The 13,984-nt window shown below is 40.7% G+C and overlaps 1 protein-coding gene across 1 annotated transcript in view; it reads left to right on the top strand.

Moving 5' to 3' along the window:
* LOC144784130 (transmembrane channel-like protein 2) overlaps nt 1-13,984 on the top strand; it is a 415,583-nt gene that overhangs the window by 16,712 nt on the left and 384,887 nt on the right. Inside the window, exon 3 of the mRNA XM_078662812.1 lies at nt 13,659-13,749. Within this exon, the coding sequence (XP_078518938.1) occupies nt 13,659-13,749 (91 nt within the window). The remainder of the gene's footprint in view (nt 1-13,658; nt 13,750-13,984) is intronic.

Here is a 13,984-nt window from a genome sequence, read left to right as displayed (position 1 = left end):
CAACCAAAGTAGCAGAAAAAATACACCCAAAACAATCCAAAGTTCAATCCATGGTGAAACCAGATAAGTCTTTTCCAGGTGATGAAAAAGGTTTGTTGCTTGTTCTTTCAAAGTTCTTTTTACTGGCATCATTTCAGGCTCGCTGGGATCCTCGGAAAAAGTTAATGAAATAGCCAGAGGCAGTTCTGTCAATTGTTGGGATTGCATCAGGATTCGTTAAAATCGCTGGAACCAATTGATCACTTGTTACTTTTGTTTAGTCAGATGCTACTTCATTGTAGACAGGCGTTTCCTGACAAACTGTTATTTGGGTCTCAAGAGGTACAAGTTCCATAGCTTTGTTGCTTAGTCCTTCATTTCGCACTGCATATTCTTCAAAGATGATGAGTCTCTCAGTTTGAACCTCTTGGATAGAAGCTAGATTAGGGCATCTGCTACATTCGCAGAGTCCACTTGGCCTACTGCTTATTATCGCCCACATGATGTGGTTTGACCAGGTCGATCAACACAAACCTGTTCTCCTTTTTACCAGCAAGAGGCGGCAGTAATACTGTTCTTGATCTGCGGATTGCTAGGTCAGGTACTGGTTGCCTGCAAGAAGGCCCAAATTCCTTCTTGTCCGCGATCTTTTCTCTGACTAGATCACCAACCTTTGGAATAACCAGACTGGCCTTGCTGGAACGGTTGGTTTTTCTTCAGTGGTGGTTGGCTTCAAGAACACATTACTTTGTTTCATTCTTACTTCATTTAGGTCCTGTAAAACATCCAAACGGTCTTTGATATCAAAAGGTTTTTGGTCTACCCCTGAAGTCTGACAATCGAGGTCCGCTACTAACATTCTGGTCCCAAAAAGCACTTCATATGGAGTGATACCCCCTAGAGAACTTCTTGGCAGATTGTTAAGACTATGTTGGACACTTATTATCGGCCTAATACCCTAGCTGTTATAGATTGCTTTATGTCCCGGTTTTTTCTCTCCACAACTGAATTTCCCTCAGGAAGGAATGAACTAGAGTACAGCAATACACCACCCAATTTGGCCATGGCCTCCTTGTAAGCTCGAGAGCTAAACGCAGGACCCTGGTCAGAATATAGCGTGCCGACTGCATATGTGCCGATAAAGACTTGCAAATCTTTTATAACAGTTCAAGCGTCAGTTCGAGCGCTGAGGTCACATCCAAATGAACCTTGAACACGAATCCACTGCGACCGTGATATATTTATAGTTACCATCCCTCTGTAAGGGACCGCAGTGGTCCAGGTAAACGCAAGCTAATGGTTATCTGAAATTAACAGGGGCATCTGCGCAGGATGTTTCACAGTAGAGACTTTCATCTTTTGCCATATTTCACATTCCAAAAAATAGTTTCTAGTTTGTTTCCTCATGCGTGGCCACCAGTATCTCTGTTTTAATAATGACACTGTGGTGGAAACACATGCATGAGCAGAGGCAAGCCCTTCATGTGCTGCTTAGATTAGTCCTAATCTATGTTACATGTTTGGAATTACTCTATCCCCCACTCCAGGGATTCGAGCAAACAGAACATTGTTCGTATCAGTTATATATGAGTATTTGAGTGGAAACCCTTTAGGTAATGTTTTACCACTGTCTTTGTTTGTGGCATTGACAGCTAGCATTAAACAAGTGATTGCAGCTACGGAAGCCGTTTGTACAGCTGCCTTCGCAGCTTCATCAGCCAATGAATTCCCTGCAATGTGAACGCCATCACGTTAATGAATCAGCGTATGTATCACGTGAGTGTTTTGTAGTCCTTGTCGTAACTGAACTACTTGTTCGCAAAGCGTTTTATGCTTGATTGTGCCACCTTTTGCATATTTATAACCGTTTTGAATCCAGTTTTGCAAATATTCATTGTAAGATTGAACACAATATTATGAATCGCACACTATGAGTGTGGGGAATTCGTGGTCCATATTCTCAAGTGCCATCTTGAATGCTTGTAGTTCAGCTCACTGAGCTGTACAATCTCCTAAGGATTGAGTTTTAGTGACCATTGGTCTAAATTTGCCATTGTGCCAACGACCTTTAACAATCGCGCACGCCGCACTAGGCTTGTTTACCCACCGTAGTGGGTTGAGCTGATCCGTCAGTATAAATTATACATTCATACTGCTGTAGAGGCAGAATTTCAGTAGGCAGAGGACATTCTTGTTCGTATTGTAGAAATGCTTGTGTTTTCAAATATGAGTCAAAAACGTATTCAACGTATTTTACAGCAAGAAAATTAACCCATTGTATCCATCTCAGATGTAAAGCTTTAGCATTTGGAATGCTCGCTTTTGTCACCGCCTCTAAGACAGGTACAGGTGTAACAACCATAATGCGCTTACCCTGTGCGAGGGCTCTCTCTTTTGCTACAGCAGTCTGAACTGTTGTCAGAATGTTTTCTGTTGAAGTGAACTTCATTTCTGCTTGTGTGTACAAGTGTGATTTGTAATCTATCAGTACGTGAATCCGCATTGTCCTGGAATGATTCAGATCACTAAGTTGTGTACGTTTACGCGTGTTTGTATATGGTTAGTTGCTAACATGCCTGTTTGCAATGAATGCAAAGTCTCTGTGTGTTTTTGTGCCCAATTGACTGTTTTAAAATCAGGTTTGATTAATTTGTAGAGAGGTTTAACCCTTTCTGAGTAGTTTAGAATGTATGTTCTTCCGAAATTCAGGACACCTAGAATTGACTGTAAGTTTTTCAGCGTTTTTGGAGGTTGGAGCAGCGCACATTTCTCTAGAAAGTTTGCTGCCATGCTTTTGCCTTCACTTGAAAGTTCGTATCCTAGAAAAAGGACGTTGATATGGGCAATTCTAGATTTTTTTAATTGATTTGTAATCATCAGAGGCGAATCCAAGTATATCTGTTAGATAGATGTCATCCACATATGACAATGCTTCATCATCATGAGAGTGTAGTAACTCTGTTACCCTTGCTGGGAATAACCCAGGACTATTCTTGAATCCCTGAGGGAGACGACAGAAGTGACGTTGTGTCCCCATAATTGAGAAAAGGGTCAGATACCTACTTTCTGGTGCAATGTTTTGACAGAAGAAACTGTTAGAAATATCTAATGTTGTTTTACATTTCTTACGCACAATAATATTCATTAATGCCATACTGTGTGCATTTTGCACTGCAAATGTTTTGCAACAAGATCTAAGATCTCCCTAACCTGTTTTTTAGCTTCTTGCGTAACTGGATACTGCCTTTGTGCAGTTGGTTGATTTTTTAAATGGATCTTATGGTGAGGAGAATCCTCATCCCATCCCACATGATTTTTGTATAATGCAGGAGCTTGGGCTAATGCCCATTTCCTGGCATATGTATATTTTAAATGAATTGGAATATGGTTGTAGAAGGCTGGCATAATGATGTCTTCACCATGTGGGCACTCCCATACGAATTCTGGTGGCCAGTCTTGTTCAGCTAGAAGAATGTCATAACCAGGGTTCCCGCTAACCTGCGCGGCTGCGCGCCCGCGCACCTCTAAGGCACGGAGCGCGCAGTGTCCTGTGTAAAGCGCGCACACGTTCTCGCCGTCGCCCACTTTTATAATGCAAGCGGCGAAAAACGGCAATTTACCGGTTGCCTGAGGCCTTTAGGAAAGTATTCCTGTTAATCACAGCGCCCGTCATTCGCTGCAATTAACAGGAATATTTTCACATTGGCCTGCAATCAGCACCCAGCAGCGCTGTATTTAGAAAAGAACTAAAGCAAGTCTGAAAGCACGACGTGTGAAGCACACATGCTTTCACACTTGCTTCATTTCCACAACAGCAGGATATCAGAGAAACAGCACGAGGTGGAAAAAAGTGCAACACCCTGCCACCGTGCACTGGCCACAGGCCACCCAAACATAGGCACTGGGGCCGCTGCAGCTTCGCACAGGCCCTTCTCTCGGGCAGAAATAGGATACAATGTGCTAACAGTGCACTTTAAAAAAAAATAAAAAAAGTTACATTCCTCCTCCCAGCGCTCTCCCTGCTGATTAACTATTTCGCATGTAGGGTCGTGGGTACGTTTTGAGCCTGAATTTGTTTTTAAAATTGCAGGAATATTTGCCTCACTTGGAGGTTGGATTGGAGAGAAACATTCTCACTCACTGTGTCACCTTCTATGGCATTACTTAAAAATCTGTAATGTAGCTTCTCTGATACCGGTGTTTTACCAGATCATCACAATCATTTATCTATGTGTAATACAGAATCCCTAGCATGCAGTCTAGCAGCAGGTAACTGTCTTTATTTAACCCTTAGTAGAGTTTGTTCTTTCAGAGTGTCTTGTAGAGTTGGCCTCAATTGGCTAATGAGTCCCATAGTACTCAATTGTAGAGGGAATATATTCAATTAATATTATCTGATTGCCTCTAACTTGAATCTAGGTGTTTATGCTATTTTTTCATTTTTCGCTGTTTTCTTTTGCACAGGCATGGCCCAGGGGCATAAGACCACTTTCCAAGAGAACCAGATCTTACACATTATTTTTTAGGCACCAGGAGATTAAGTGATTTGCCCAGAATCACAGGATGGTGAGCCAAGGTTGGTATTCCCACCTGTTTCCCCGGTGCTAAAGTCAGACGCTTGAGCCCTTAGGCCACATCCCTAGCCAGGCCTTTCCAAGTCTCGCCTATAGACAGCTGTTAGCTGTTGTCGAAGACGTATTGTGGGAAAATAGAACACTAAACCCCCTCCCCACAAATTCAACCGGTACCTCAAATTCCATCAGGAGAGTGAAGCTAGTAAGGTCTGTCCTCCCTAAAAGAGGTCCTTTCATTCCTCCTATCTATTAATCTCTCAAACCTTTAAGCCTTTCATCCTGCATCCATTTCATCTGTCTATTCATGCTCCCATCCGTCTGTCTTTTCATCTAATACATCCATCCTTCCTTTACCATTGCATTCATCCATCCAGCCATCTATCATTTCACCCACCTTTTATCAATCACCCATCCTTTCACCCTTCCATCCAGGTTTCATTCATTTATCCAAACATTCATCCTTCAATCCATTCTTATGTGCACCCACGCATGCAAATATAATTTTGCTCTTCCATCTCTCAAACCTTTCACCTTGTTATCCATCCTTTTATTGACCGGACCTTCTTGTCGCAGTTTCTTCCTCCTTTTCATATTTCCTATATTTCATTCTTCCTTTCTGCCCTCCCTTTCTCTTTCCCTCTATTTTCCTCATTCTTTCTCCATCTGTTATGGTTTCTACCCCGCATTTAGAAAAGAAATGCAGCAAGTTTTTATATAGTGCAAACTCAATCCGAAAGTTTTGGAGCACTTGATTTATTATTATATCTTTTTTTGTATGCATGGGGAGATTAATTGATTTGCCCAGAATCACAGGATGTTAGGCTGACCGAGACTAAAAATCCATCTCCTAAATCGACAGCTCGAGTATTAAGCCACAACCCCAACCACGTGAGTGGAAGCATTTTCAATATTATATACAACTTGATGCATGAAACAACCATTGACAAAGCCAATAGTCTTGTCTTCTTGTAGGTGTAATGTTACTTGTATTATATATCTGGATGCAATGACAGAAGCAGCAAAATATCAGTAGGGTGGCACACTATGCGATGCACATATTTTTATGTTAATTGCTTTTAAGCCGCACCCTTAATTGCATCAGTTACACCCTTTTGAAAGATCCCCGAGTATTTTGATCCCACTCAAAGCCTTGGTCTCCACACGCAGGCAGGTTCTAGGTGCACACAGGTTGGCTGCAGCGCACAGACCGTACTCTGCCGCACACAGAGAAAAATTATTAGAGGGAACATTGGTCATAATCCTTAGAAAGTCGATCCCAAAAGAGAGCTCTTATCTTTCTTGGTATGTCTCCCTCCATCCGGAGTGTTACTTCATATAACTTATGTGGAGAATTAACCCTGGTATCTGCAGTTTCAACTTGAATGAAGTCTCAACCTGAATGAATTCATTCAAGTCCACTGTCTCCAGATGATCCTTCAAGTTCTTGCAAGCTATGGTGACTTCTGCTGCGCTGTCCAAAATTGCCTGAGCCCATTCCCCGTTCTTGAGTTGTGTCCTCAACATCCTCGGCATGTCTGATCTTTAGACCTGATACCTTCTTTTTGGTGAATTAAGGTTTCTTGTTTTTCTGAACGTGTTGATCGTCTTTGGACTTCATGCGTTCTTCCTTGTGTTCTGACCGTCCTCTTCTTTCGGATATCTGTGACGAGGTCTGAAAGGTACGAAAGGAACGTGCATCAGTATCTTGATATCTATCAGGTTTTCCCAATTTATCCCTATTCCTGAGGTTATACCTCATTTCAGAGGGCTCCTTTTGAGGAGACCTACCTCTGGAATGAGAACGCTTCTCTTTAGAAGTTTGTTTGGTGTTTTCCCACTTCTTTTTAGAAGGAGTAGGAGTGTATTTAGTGAAGACCTTTTCAGGACTTTCAGATAGTTGGGGTTTAACTGGTTTACCACCCAAACTGTCTCTACCTAATTCTTCATAGGATTTATCAATTATTCTGGCTAATTCTTGTGGTTGCTCCCTTACGTCAAATTCCCTTAACTTCTGGGGGATCGCCACTGATGCTGCTTCACCTTTAATAATAGCTAATATTATAGCTGATACCTGTTTAAAATCTTTCAGTAATTTCATACCTAAATTTAAAGCAGGCTGTGCTCCGTATTCATTTTGAATCTGTTTCAGGACATCTGGTATTACCGCCATGGACCAAACACCATGTGTTTTAGTGAAGATAGCAGTGAAGACTGTACCCCAAGTGTTGCAGTCCTCCAGATGTGGTGCGATCTCCATTGGTAAAGAGATTGTTAAAATTCTGTGTTTCTCATGAAGGGTAGTATTAGGAAATACTGCTTCGATTTGAGTAATTGTTTGAGCTATCCAGAATGGAATTTGTTCCCTCTTTGCAGGTAACTTACCAATGACTTAGTGTAAAGTCTATGGTGTCATTTTTAGTGTATTCCCCTGGTGAGATGTATGTTGAGGGATCACTATTGCAGGTTGGACTGTGAGAGTCTGCATGACATATTGAACCAATTGTCTATATATTTTGATCAACTCTTTAAGTTGAGTTCGTAATTCCACATCTGACATTTCTTCAATGCCAGGATGTGGTGTATAGCTGGCTAAGACCGGCCATATTGCTCCTAGTTTACCTAGTAGACTGAGCCTGGTAATGCGATTCAAATGTTTTAGGGTGCCTTTAAACCAGAGTTCATGCTGCTGGTAAGTTAGTGGAATTTCTATATCCTCGAAAGGAATATATTTCTCTTCATTGTAGAAGGGAAATATCTGTGTTACTGGATTTGCTTCAGGGAAAACTATCCACAAACAGAATACCTCTGTCTTATGAGATTCATGTGCCTCTATCACAAAAACTATCCTACCACCTCTCGATGTTAGGTCATTTTTTATAACTTTTATAGTGATGGCTTTCCTTAAATTCATAGGCATGCATATAGCATCCTCGTCGGTTTCATTAAAACCTGTTAAGTTAAAAGCTGCTGGATCTCAGTGTTGTTGCCGTTATTCGACATTGTTTAATGAAAATTTGCAGAGCAAGTTTCTAGGAAACAAAGATAAAGTGCACAATATTTTGGAACACTGTATCCTTCAACGTTGAACAAACCAAAAAGCTAATACATAGGATGTTAATACATAGGATGTTTCATCCTAATCAGCTATGGGGATATTATCCTTTTACCCCCACAGATTTCTATTGGAGTATTACGGAAAAAGGGGTCTCTGAGAAAAGCACAAATGAGTTACTTTAGTATCTAGCGTAAAATTAGTGCCTTACCAAATGTTGGGCACCATGTAGTGTATTCCTATATTCCCAATAGGCTCTGCGCATTGGAATAATATACCCTATAGATATGACATAGGAATGAGGTCAGTATGTCTCTATCGATTATACTAAACTTATTGTGAGTGCCAGCTAGCTCAGAGTTCACTAGAAGCTTTCTGGAATACACAAGAAGGGATTAGTTTCTGACAACCGCATAAAAATGACTACTTTGTTTCCCTAGGACTGGAAAAAATATCTTCAGAGTCGTGGAAACAATAGATAACTATTTTAATCAGTCAATCGTGCATGCTTCGTTTCTACAGAGTTGCAAAGAAAATAGAGAGAACGACGTTTCAATGAAAGGGGTTTATTGAACAGTCTTCTTTCTCATGCAAGAGAGGTAAACTGCTACAATCGTTAAACAGAATGCAAAGTATAATGCATACAGCGTAAGCAGTAGTATAAAATAATACTGTAATAGCATTGTCTTGTGCTATGATATTTAAAAATACATACATAAATAACACAGGCTAAAATACTCAACTGGTGCTTCTAAAATATGCCTACCCCAATGTACCTAACCTAGGTCTAGTACCAGGGAAGAAGTGTGGTCTTTAGCATAGGTTTAGGTTTTTTGCCAAGAATCTCTAGGTTCTAATCAGCTCCATACCTTAGAATGAAGGAGGTTGGTATCTCTGTCTTGGACTCGATTTCCCAACACCCCGCAATGGGAGTCAGAAACACTTGAGCTGGATTCTTGGCAGAGGAGGACAGCTTCTGATCAGTGCGTCAGCTGGAAAGTTGGCTTCCTTCGGCACTTGCTGTAGCGAGCTGCGTCGGGCAAGTAGGTAGTCGAGCTGCACCGAACCACACCGTGCTTTTGCCTTAGCAAGTGAAGGTATATTTATACCTTGAAGGTGTTTAGGAATGCCAGCTTTGACGTAAAGTTGGGCATATGAACGTCATGGATGAACCCCTAAGGAATAGTTGTTCAAGCATAAAAATGAGTTTCTTGGAGAAATCAATATCCAGGCTAGGGGAAGTCCCTTCTGCTTAAGAGTCTGGTTTTCCAAGAAATCGTTGTGACGTTTGGAGAACGGATGGAAGTTGCCATGCCTGTATTTGGGTAGCATGGACTATGCCTAAATAAGGGCTTGATTTCTATGCATATATAAGGGCAACGTTAATTGTACCTATATAAGGGCATGAATCGGGAAAATTCTTCCGGAATCTAAAACGCCATACAATAGTGTTACAGACTTTCTCAAGTGCAGGTTCTATCATCTTTAGAATCTAACGGCCTCATTATGATGTCGGTCAGAAAGCATTCGAACCAACTCAGTGTCGGAATGTTTCCCGTCCGAGTAGTATTCAGGATGTCAGACCGACCAATTATGATGTCTCCGAACACTGTTTGGTTGGACTCCCATTGACTTCAATGGAAGCATGTGTTCCGACCGGCAACACAGGCTGCCGTTGAAAAAAGTGTTGGTCACGGAAAACCTTGCACCCTTTGGCGGGCACCCCTTGGTGCCTGTCACACCATGCAAGGTTGGAAATAGGGGATCCATTGTTATCCCTATGGGCCCCAACCAGAGGTCTCTGGGTGAAAGGTGGCCTGCTACGGGCCAATCTGTGTCTGACAAACCAATTCAGAAAGGCTTTCTTAATCCCACATTGTAATGTGTCAGCCGGAAACACGGTCCATAGACATGTAATATTCTGCTCTGACCGTGTCTGTTTCTCCAAATGCTGGTCGGAACAGAGTTGGAACGACCAAACAGTTTCCGACTATGATAATCGGTTGGTCGAATGTGTTTCCGAGTTGGTCAGAAACACGGGTTCCGAATCTAATTCGGACAAACCCGAATGCTGTTAGGAGCCTTTCCAACCAACATTGTAATTGGCCCTTAAATAGTGCAAGCCAATCCCCAACATGCAAAAGACATAGTAAACAGAATATGTCTAGACGAACCATTAAATGACATCAGTAAAAGTGTAAAAAACATTCATATTGTGCTCACTTCGAAAGTACATTATTTTAAATGAAACCATAATGGAAAATATGTCAATAAAATGTACTGCTAAATGATTATGATTTGCATCAATTAACATTGGACACTACGAGCAGGAATCAATTCCTGTGTGCTAATTACCTCATTCAATACATGGCACTATGTATATATATAGAACTCAAACTTAAATTTAATGCATGTGCGTGCATGCAGGAATGATAATTTCCTCTATACAGTTATGCACCTCCCATGCACAAGATATGCGAATACAGCCATTATAAGGCACAACATAAAACAACGCATCTCATTCTGTAGAAGTAGCGAGAACCATTTTGTCCTAAGTGAGTTATATATTCACATAATTACGCCAAAGTAGGCCATAAAAAAATATCTAAAAGATCATACATTGGAAATGGGCTGTAGGGGTCTCTGGGTATAAATGCAGCAATAATCACTGTGATGACGGTCACTGCATATCCAAGTGACACTGTTCTGTACCTGTTTTTGAATCCAGAAGATGACCACTACCGTATAGTGTCAATTATTAATTAGTTTGACACTCTACTATTGGTTTTTACAGAGTAGTCATTGTGTTTTTCTCTATCTTTTAGGTGTCCCTTATTTTTGTTGGTCCTGATGGGACCCAATATTCTCAACTGGGTCAAAACATCTTTGACACTTATGTAACACAAGCAAATCTAATTTGAAATTTCCCTAATTAATACAAGGACACAGATTTATCATAATTCCTGTGACATATGGATGCTTACATGGTTGTTTGTCCTTCTATGGAACACATACAATTATATTGCTTATTTTGTTATATATCTTTATTGTATATTATTGTTCTGTTTAGTTACATTTTCTCACATGGTACACTATGCACATTTTATATATAGATATATATAAACATATAATAATGTTTTGCATAACTTGCTTTGACTACTCTTTCTTTCTCCTGAATTATGTTTTGAACAGTACAACTGTATACAGCCATTGTTGCCTTGTTTTATTTTATAATTAAGTATATCACTAAGAGCGTTTGTTTCACTAAAATTCTTCACACACTGGTTCTTGTAGGGAAGACTGCCCTTGTAATTTTCTAGAGTCCATTGAAGTTAAAGCACCATATGAAAGTGATCTATATTAGACACTTTAGCCATCTGAGCATAAAGAATGATGGGCTGTATACATTTTTGTGTTATTTTCTCTAAACTGATTCAGAAATAAATCTTTACAACTGTGTGGTAATGATTGAAATGTAGAGTAATCTAGTTACATTTTTCAGCTACCCCAAATGTTTAAGTTCTCAGTATTTACAGATCCACTTATAGTATGTCTCTGACGGGTTATAGACACCAAAAGGCTGGTTGAGTTGGAGAGCGACAAACATGGTACAACTTGTTGCAAACACAAATCATATGTTATACTTCATATTTTACACTGTAACCTTAAATCTAGCATAATTATGGTGCTGTAGTCTTATTATAGAATCTGGGTGGTACACATGGATGTTTTGGAATGCTAAATGATCCTAATAGAAAAATGTATGGGATTAGTTGATGGCTGTCCCCATGCTTTACAAGGAATAAAGCATATTCGACTGTAAGTAAAAGTACTTTGCAAATTATCTCGGAGCTCCATGACTATAGAAAGGAACTCAGCCATCACCATCTTTCTTCTGCTTGGTCACATTATGTCCCAACAACTTTCAATATTGTTAAGGTGCTTTGGTATTTAAAGAACACATTCTGAAATATGTGCAATCTGTGTGGTCATGTTCCTATTCTCTGATCTAGTTTGCTGCATTGTGCATCACGGTCTTTGAGATAAAGATAGGTTGTTTTCTTACATTTTTCATTTATCTCCTTATTTATTACTCCCTCATTTTCTAATCATTCACAGAACACATGTTGCCTGAACCACGCAAATCTACGGATCTGCAAATCCTCGTTAGTGAAGATTGCGGACTTTTTTTGGAATTCACAACAAAGCCTTCTAAAGGCTCATCTGAAAACCTAAAAAACACACAATTCATGAATGGAATGAGGAGCACAAAAAACATTCACCTCCAGTCAAGAGATCTGACTTAAATCCATTGTTCTTTTGTTCACCATGCCACCCCAGTTTAGGCCCAGCCATATGCACATCAATCTTGACGCTGCCCCTCATGGGAACATTCCAGACCAAACTGCCAATCCAGGTCCTCCCTGGACCAGAAATAAGCATCCTGAGACCGGTTTCGGGGTATTAACCTCCATCAGCGAGGCTAGCTTGAATCTAGAGGCACAGTGAGCCCGGGACCCAGATCCGGGCATACCTGGCACACTTTGGGAGAGAAAGCAAAACAAACATGTGATGGACAGAATGCTAAACAATGTCAAACATTCACCCCAGTACAGAGATCCGGGCCTAAATGTATAGTGCTTTTGCTCCTCATGCCATTCCAGTTTTAACCGAGCCATATGCAAATCAGTCTTGAACCTGCTCCCAATAGTAACACTCCAGCCCAAACTGCCAGACCAGGTACTCCCTTGACCGGACACTAGCATCCTGGGACCGGTTTTGGGGTTTCACCCCTAATCAGCCAGGCTTGCTTGATTCCAGTGGCATGGAGAGCACCGGACCCACGTCTGGGCATACCAGTCCCACTCGGGGTAATAAGTGCAAAAAGAACAATTAATGGACAGAATGCTGGGCATTGTCAAACATTCTCTCCAGTACTGGGATCTGGGCAAAATCCATCTTTCTTTGCTCCACATGCCATTCCACCTCCAACCCAGCCAAATGCAAATCAGTCTTGACATTGCTCCCCATGGGAACCGTCCAGCCCAAACTGCCAGGCCAAGTCCTCCATGGACAATCATCCTGGGACCAGTTTTGGGGTTTCACCCCTTATCACCTAGGCTAGCATGACTCCAGTGGCATGGGGAGCACGGCACCCACATCAGGGCATACCATGACAAATGCAAAAAGAACACTTGATGGACAGAATGCTGAACAATTTCATACATTCACCCAGTACAGAGCACTTCTTGCCCTAAGTGGAATGAGAATGCACCGACATGGATCCCTTGCTCGCTGTACCACAGGTTTTAAGCTAGCCTGGCTGATGAGGGGGTAATACCCTGAAACCAGTCCCAGAATATTTTGACCTTTGAAGAGAGCTCTATCCAGGGGGCCCGCCACTTTTGAGAATTATTCACTTAAAATTCACTCCCTGGATAGATGTTTGCACTTGCCCTTGACAAGATTCCACCTTCAACCTTTTCAAGGGTGGGTATGAATTGGAGATAAGTTTGTGAAAACCTGGAAAAATGTAAGCTTTGGAATATCTTACCCCCTTGCCATCTCCACCACTGAGAGTAGATTTACTCACATGAACATTATTGTTTGAGTTATTCCTTTTATCAGTGGAAAACCAGATTTTCTAAATTGCAAAAGTGGTTGTACACTAAATAAAGCTGTGTCTACTGATAAGTTAAACACAAGCCAGTTGGCTGTGGAACCTTCAGCATATTTTGCCATAGTAACTGCTTTGCATACTGGAGAAGAGAAAGTGATTACTTCTTGAAACTCTACATAGATCATCTTATCCCCCTCCAAATCTTGTCATCAATATATACAATTCCAGATTTCCCTCAGAAGGTGGTGGTACATTGATGTTAGCAGACACACACTAAAAATGCCAAATTTCTCATGTCTACACGTGCTTGTATATCCATGAGAATCTGAGCAAAGAACTAAATACTGTCACACACAAATCAACCACCCTCAGTATATGCTATATCTGTAGTCTGTGCTTTTTTGTTAAATTGAACTTTTATTTTCCTCTCTAGAGATTCACAAGCTTTCGTTGAGAAATTTGAAGGAGCACTTGGCAAGGGAAAAGGCAAAAAATTCTATGCTTATAAAGTGATGATGATGAAGGTATGTATATGAAAAACTAAAATCAGCAAGCCATTGAACAGTGTGAAAAGGTCATGAGAAATGTGCATTTTGATTGTTAGTTACACTCAATTCATAGACAAGCTTTTTGACATTGATTCTAAAACGATTAAGTAACAAAACAAAATGCTGTTTATCCACTTGAAATTTTAGTAATCCATCAATCAATTCACACTTTATTTGGTATAAAAACTAAAACAGGAAGTAACAAATTAAA

Source organism: Lissotriton helveticus, chromosome 10, assembly GCF_964261635.1.
Source record: "Lissotriton helveticus chromosome 10, aLisHel1.1, whole genome shotgun sequence".
NCBI classification, from domain to species: Eukaryota; Metazoa; Chordata; class Amphibia; order Caudata; family Salamandridae; genus Lissotriton; species Lissotriton helveticus.
Note: the sequence above shows the minus strand (reverse complement) of the source record. Positions and strands in the feature narration are given on the sequence as shown.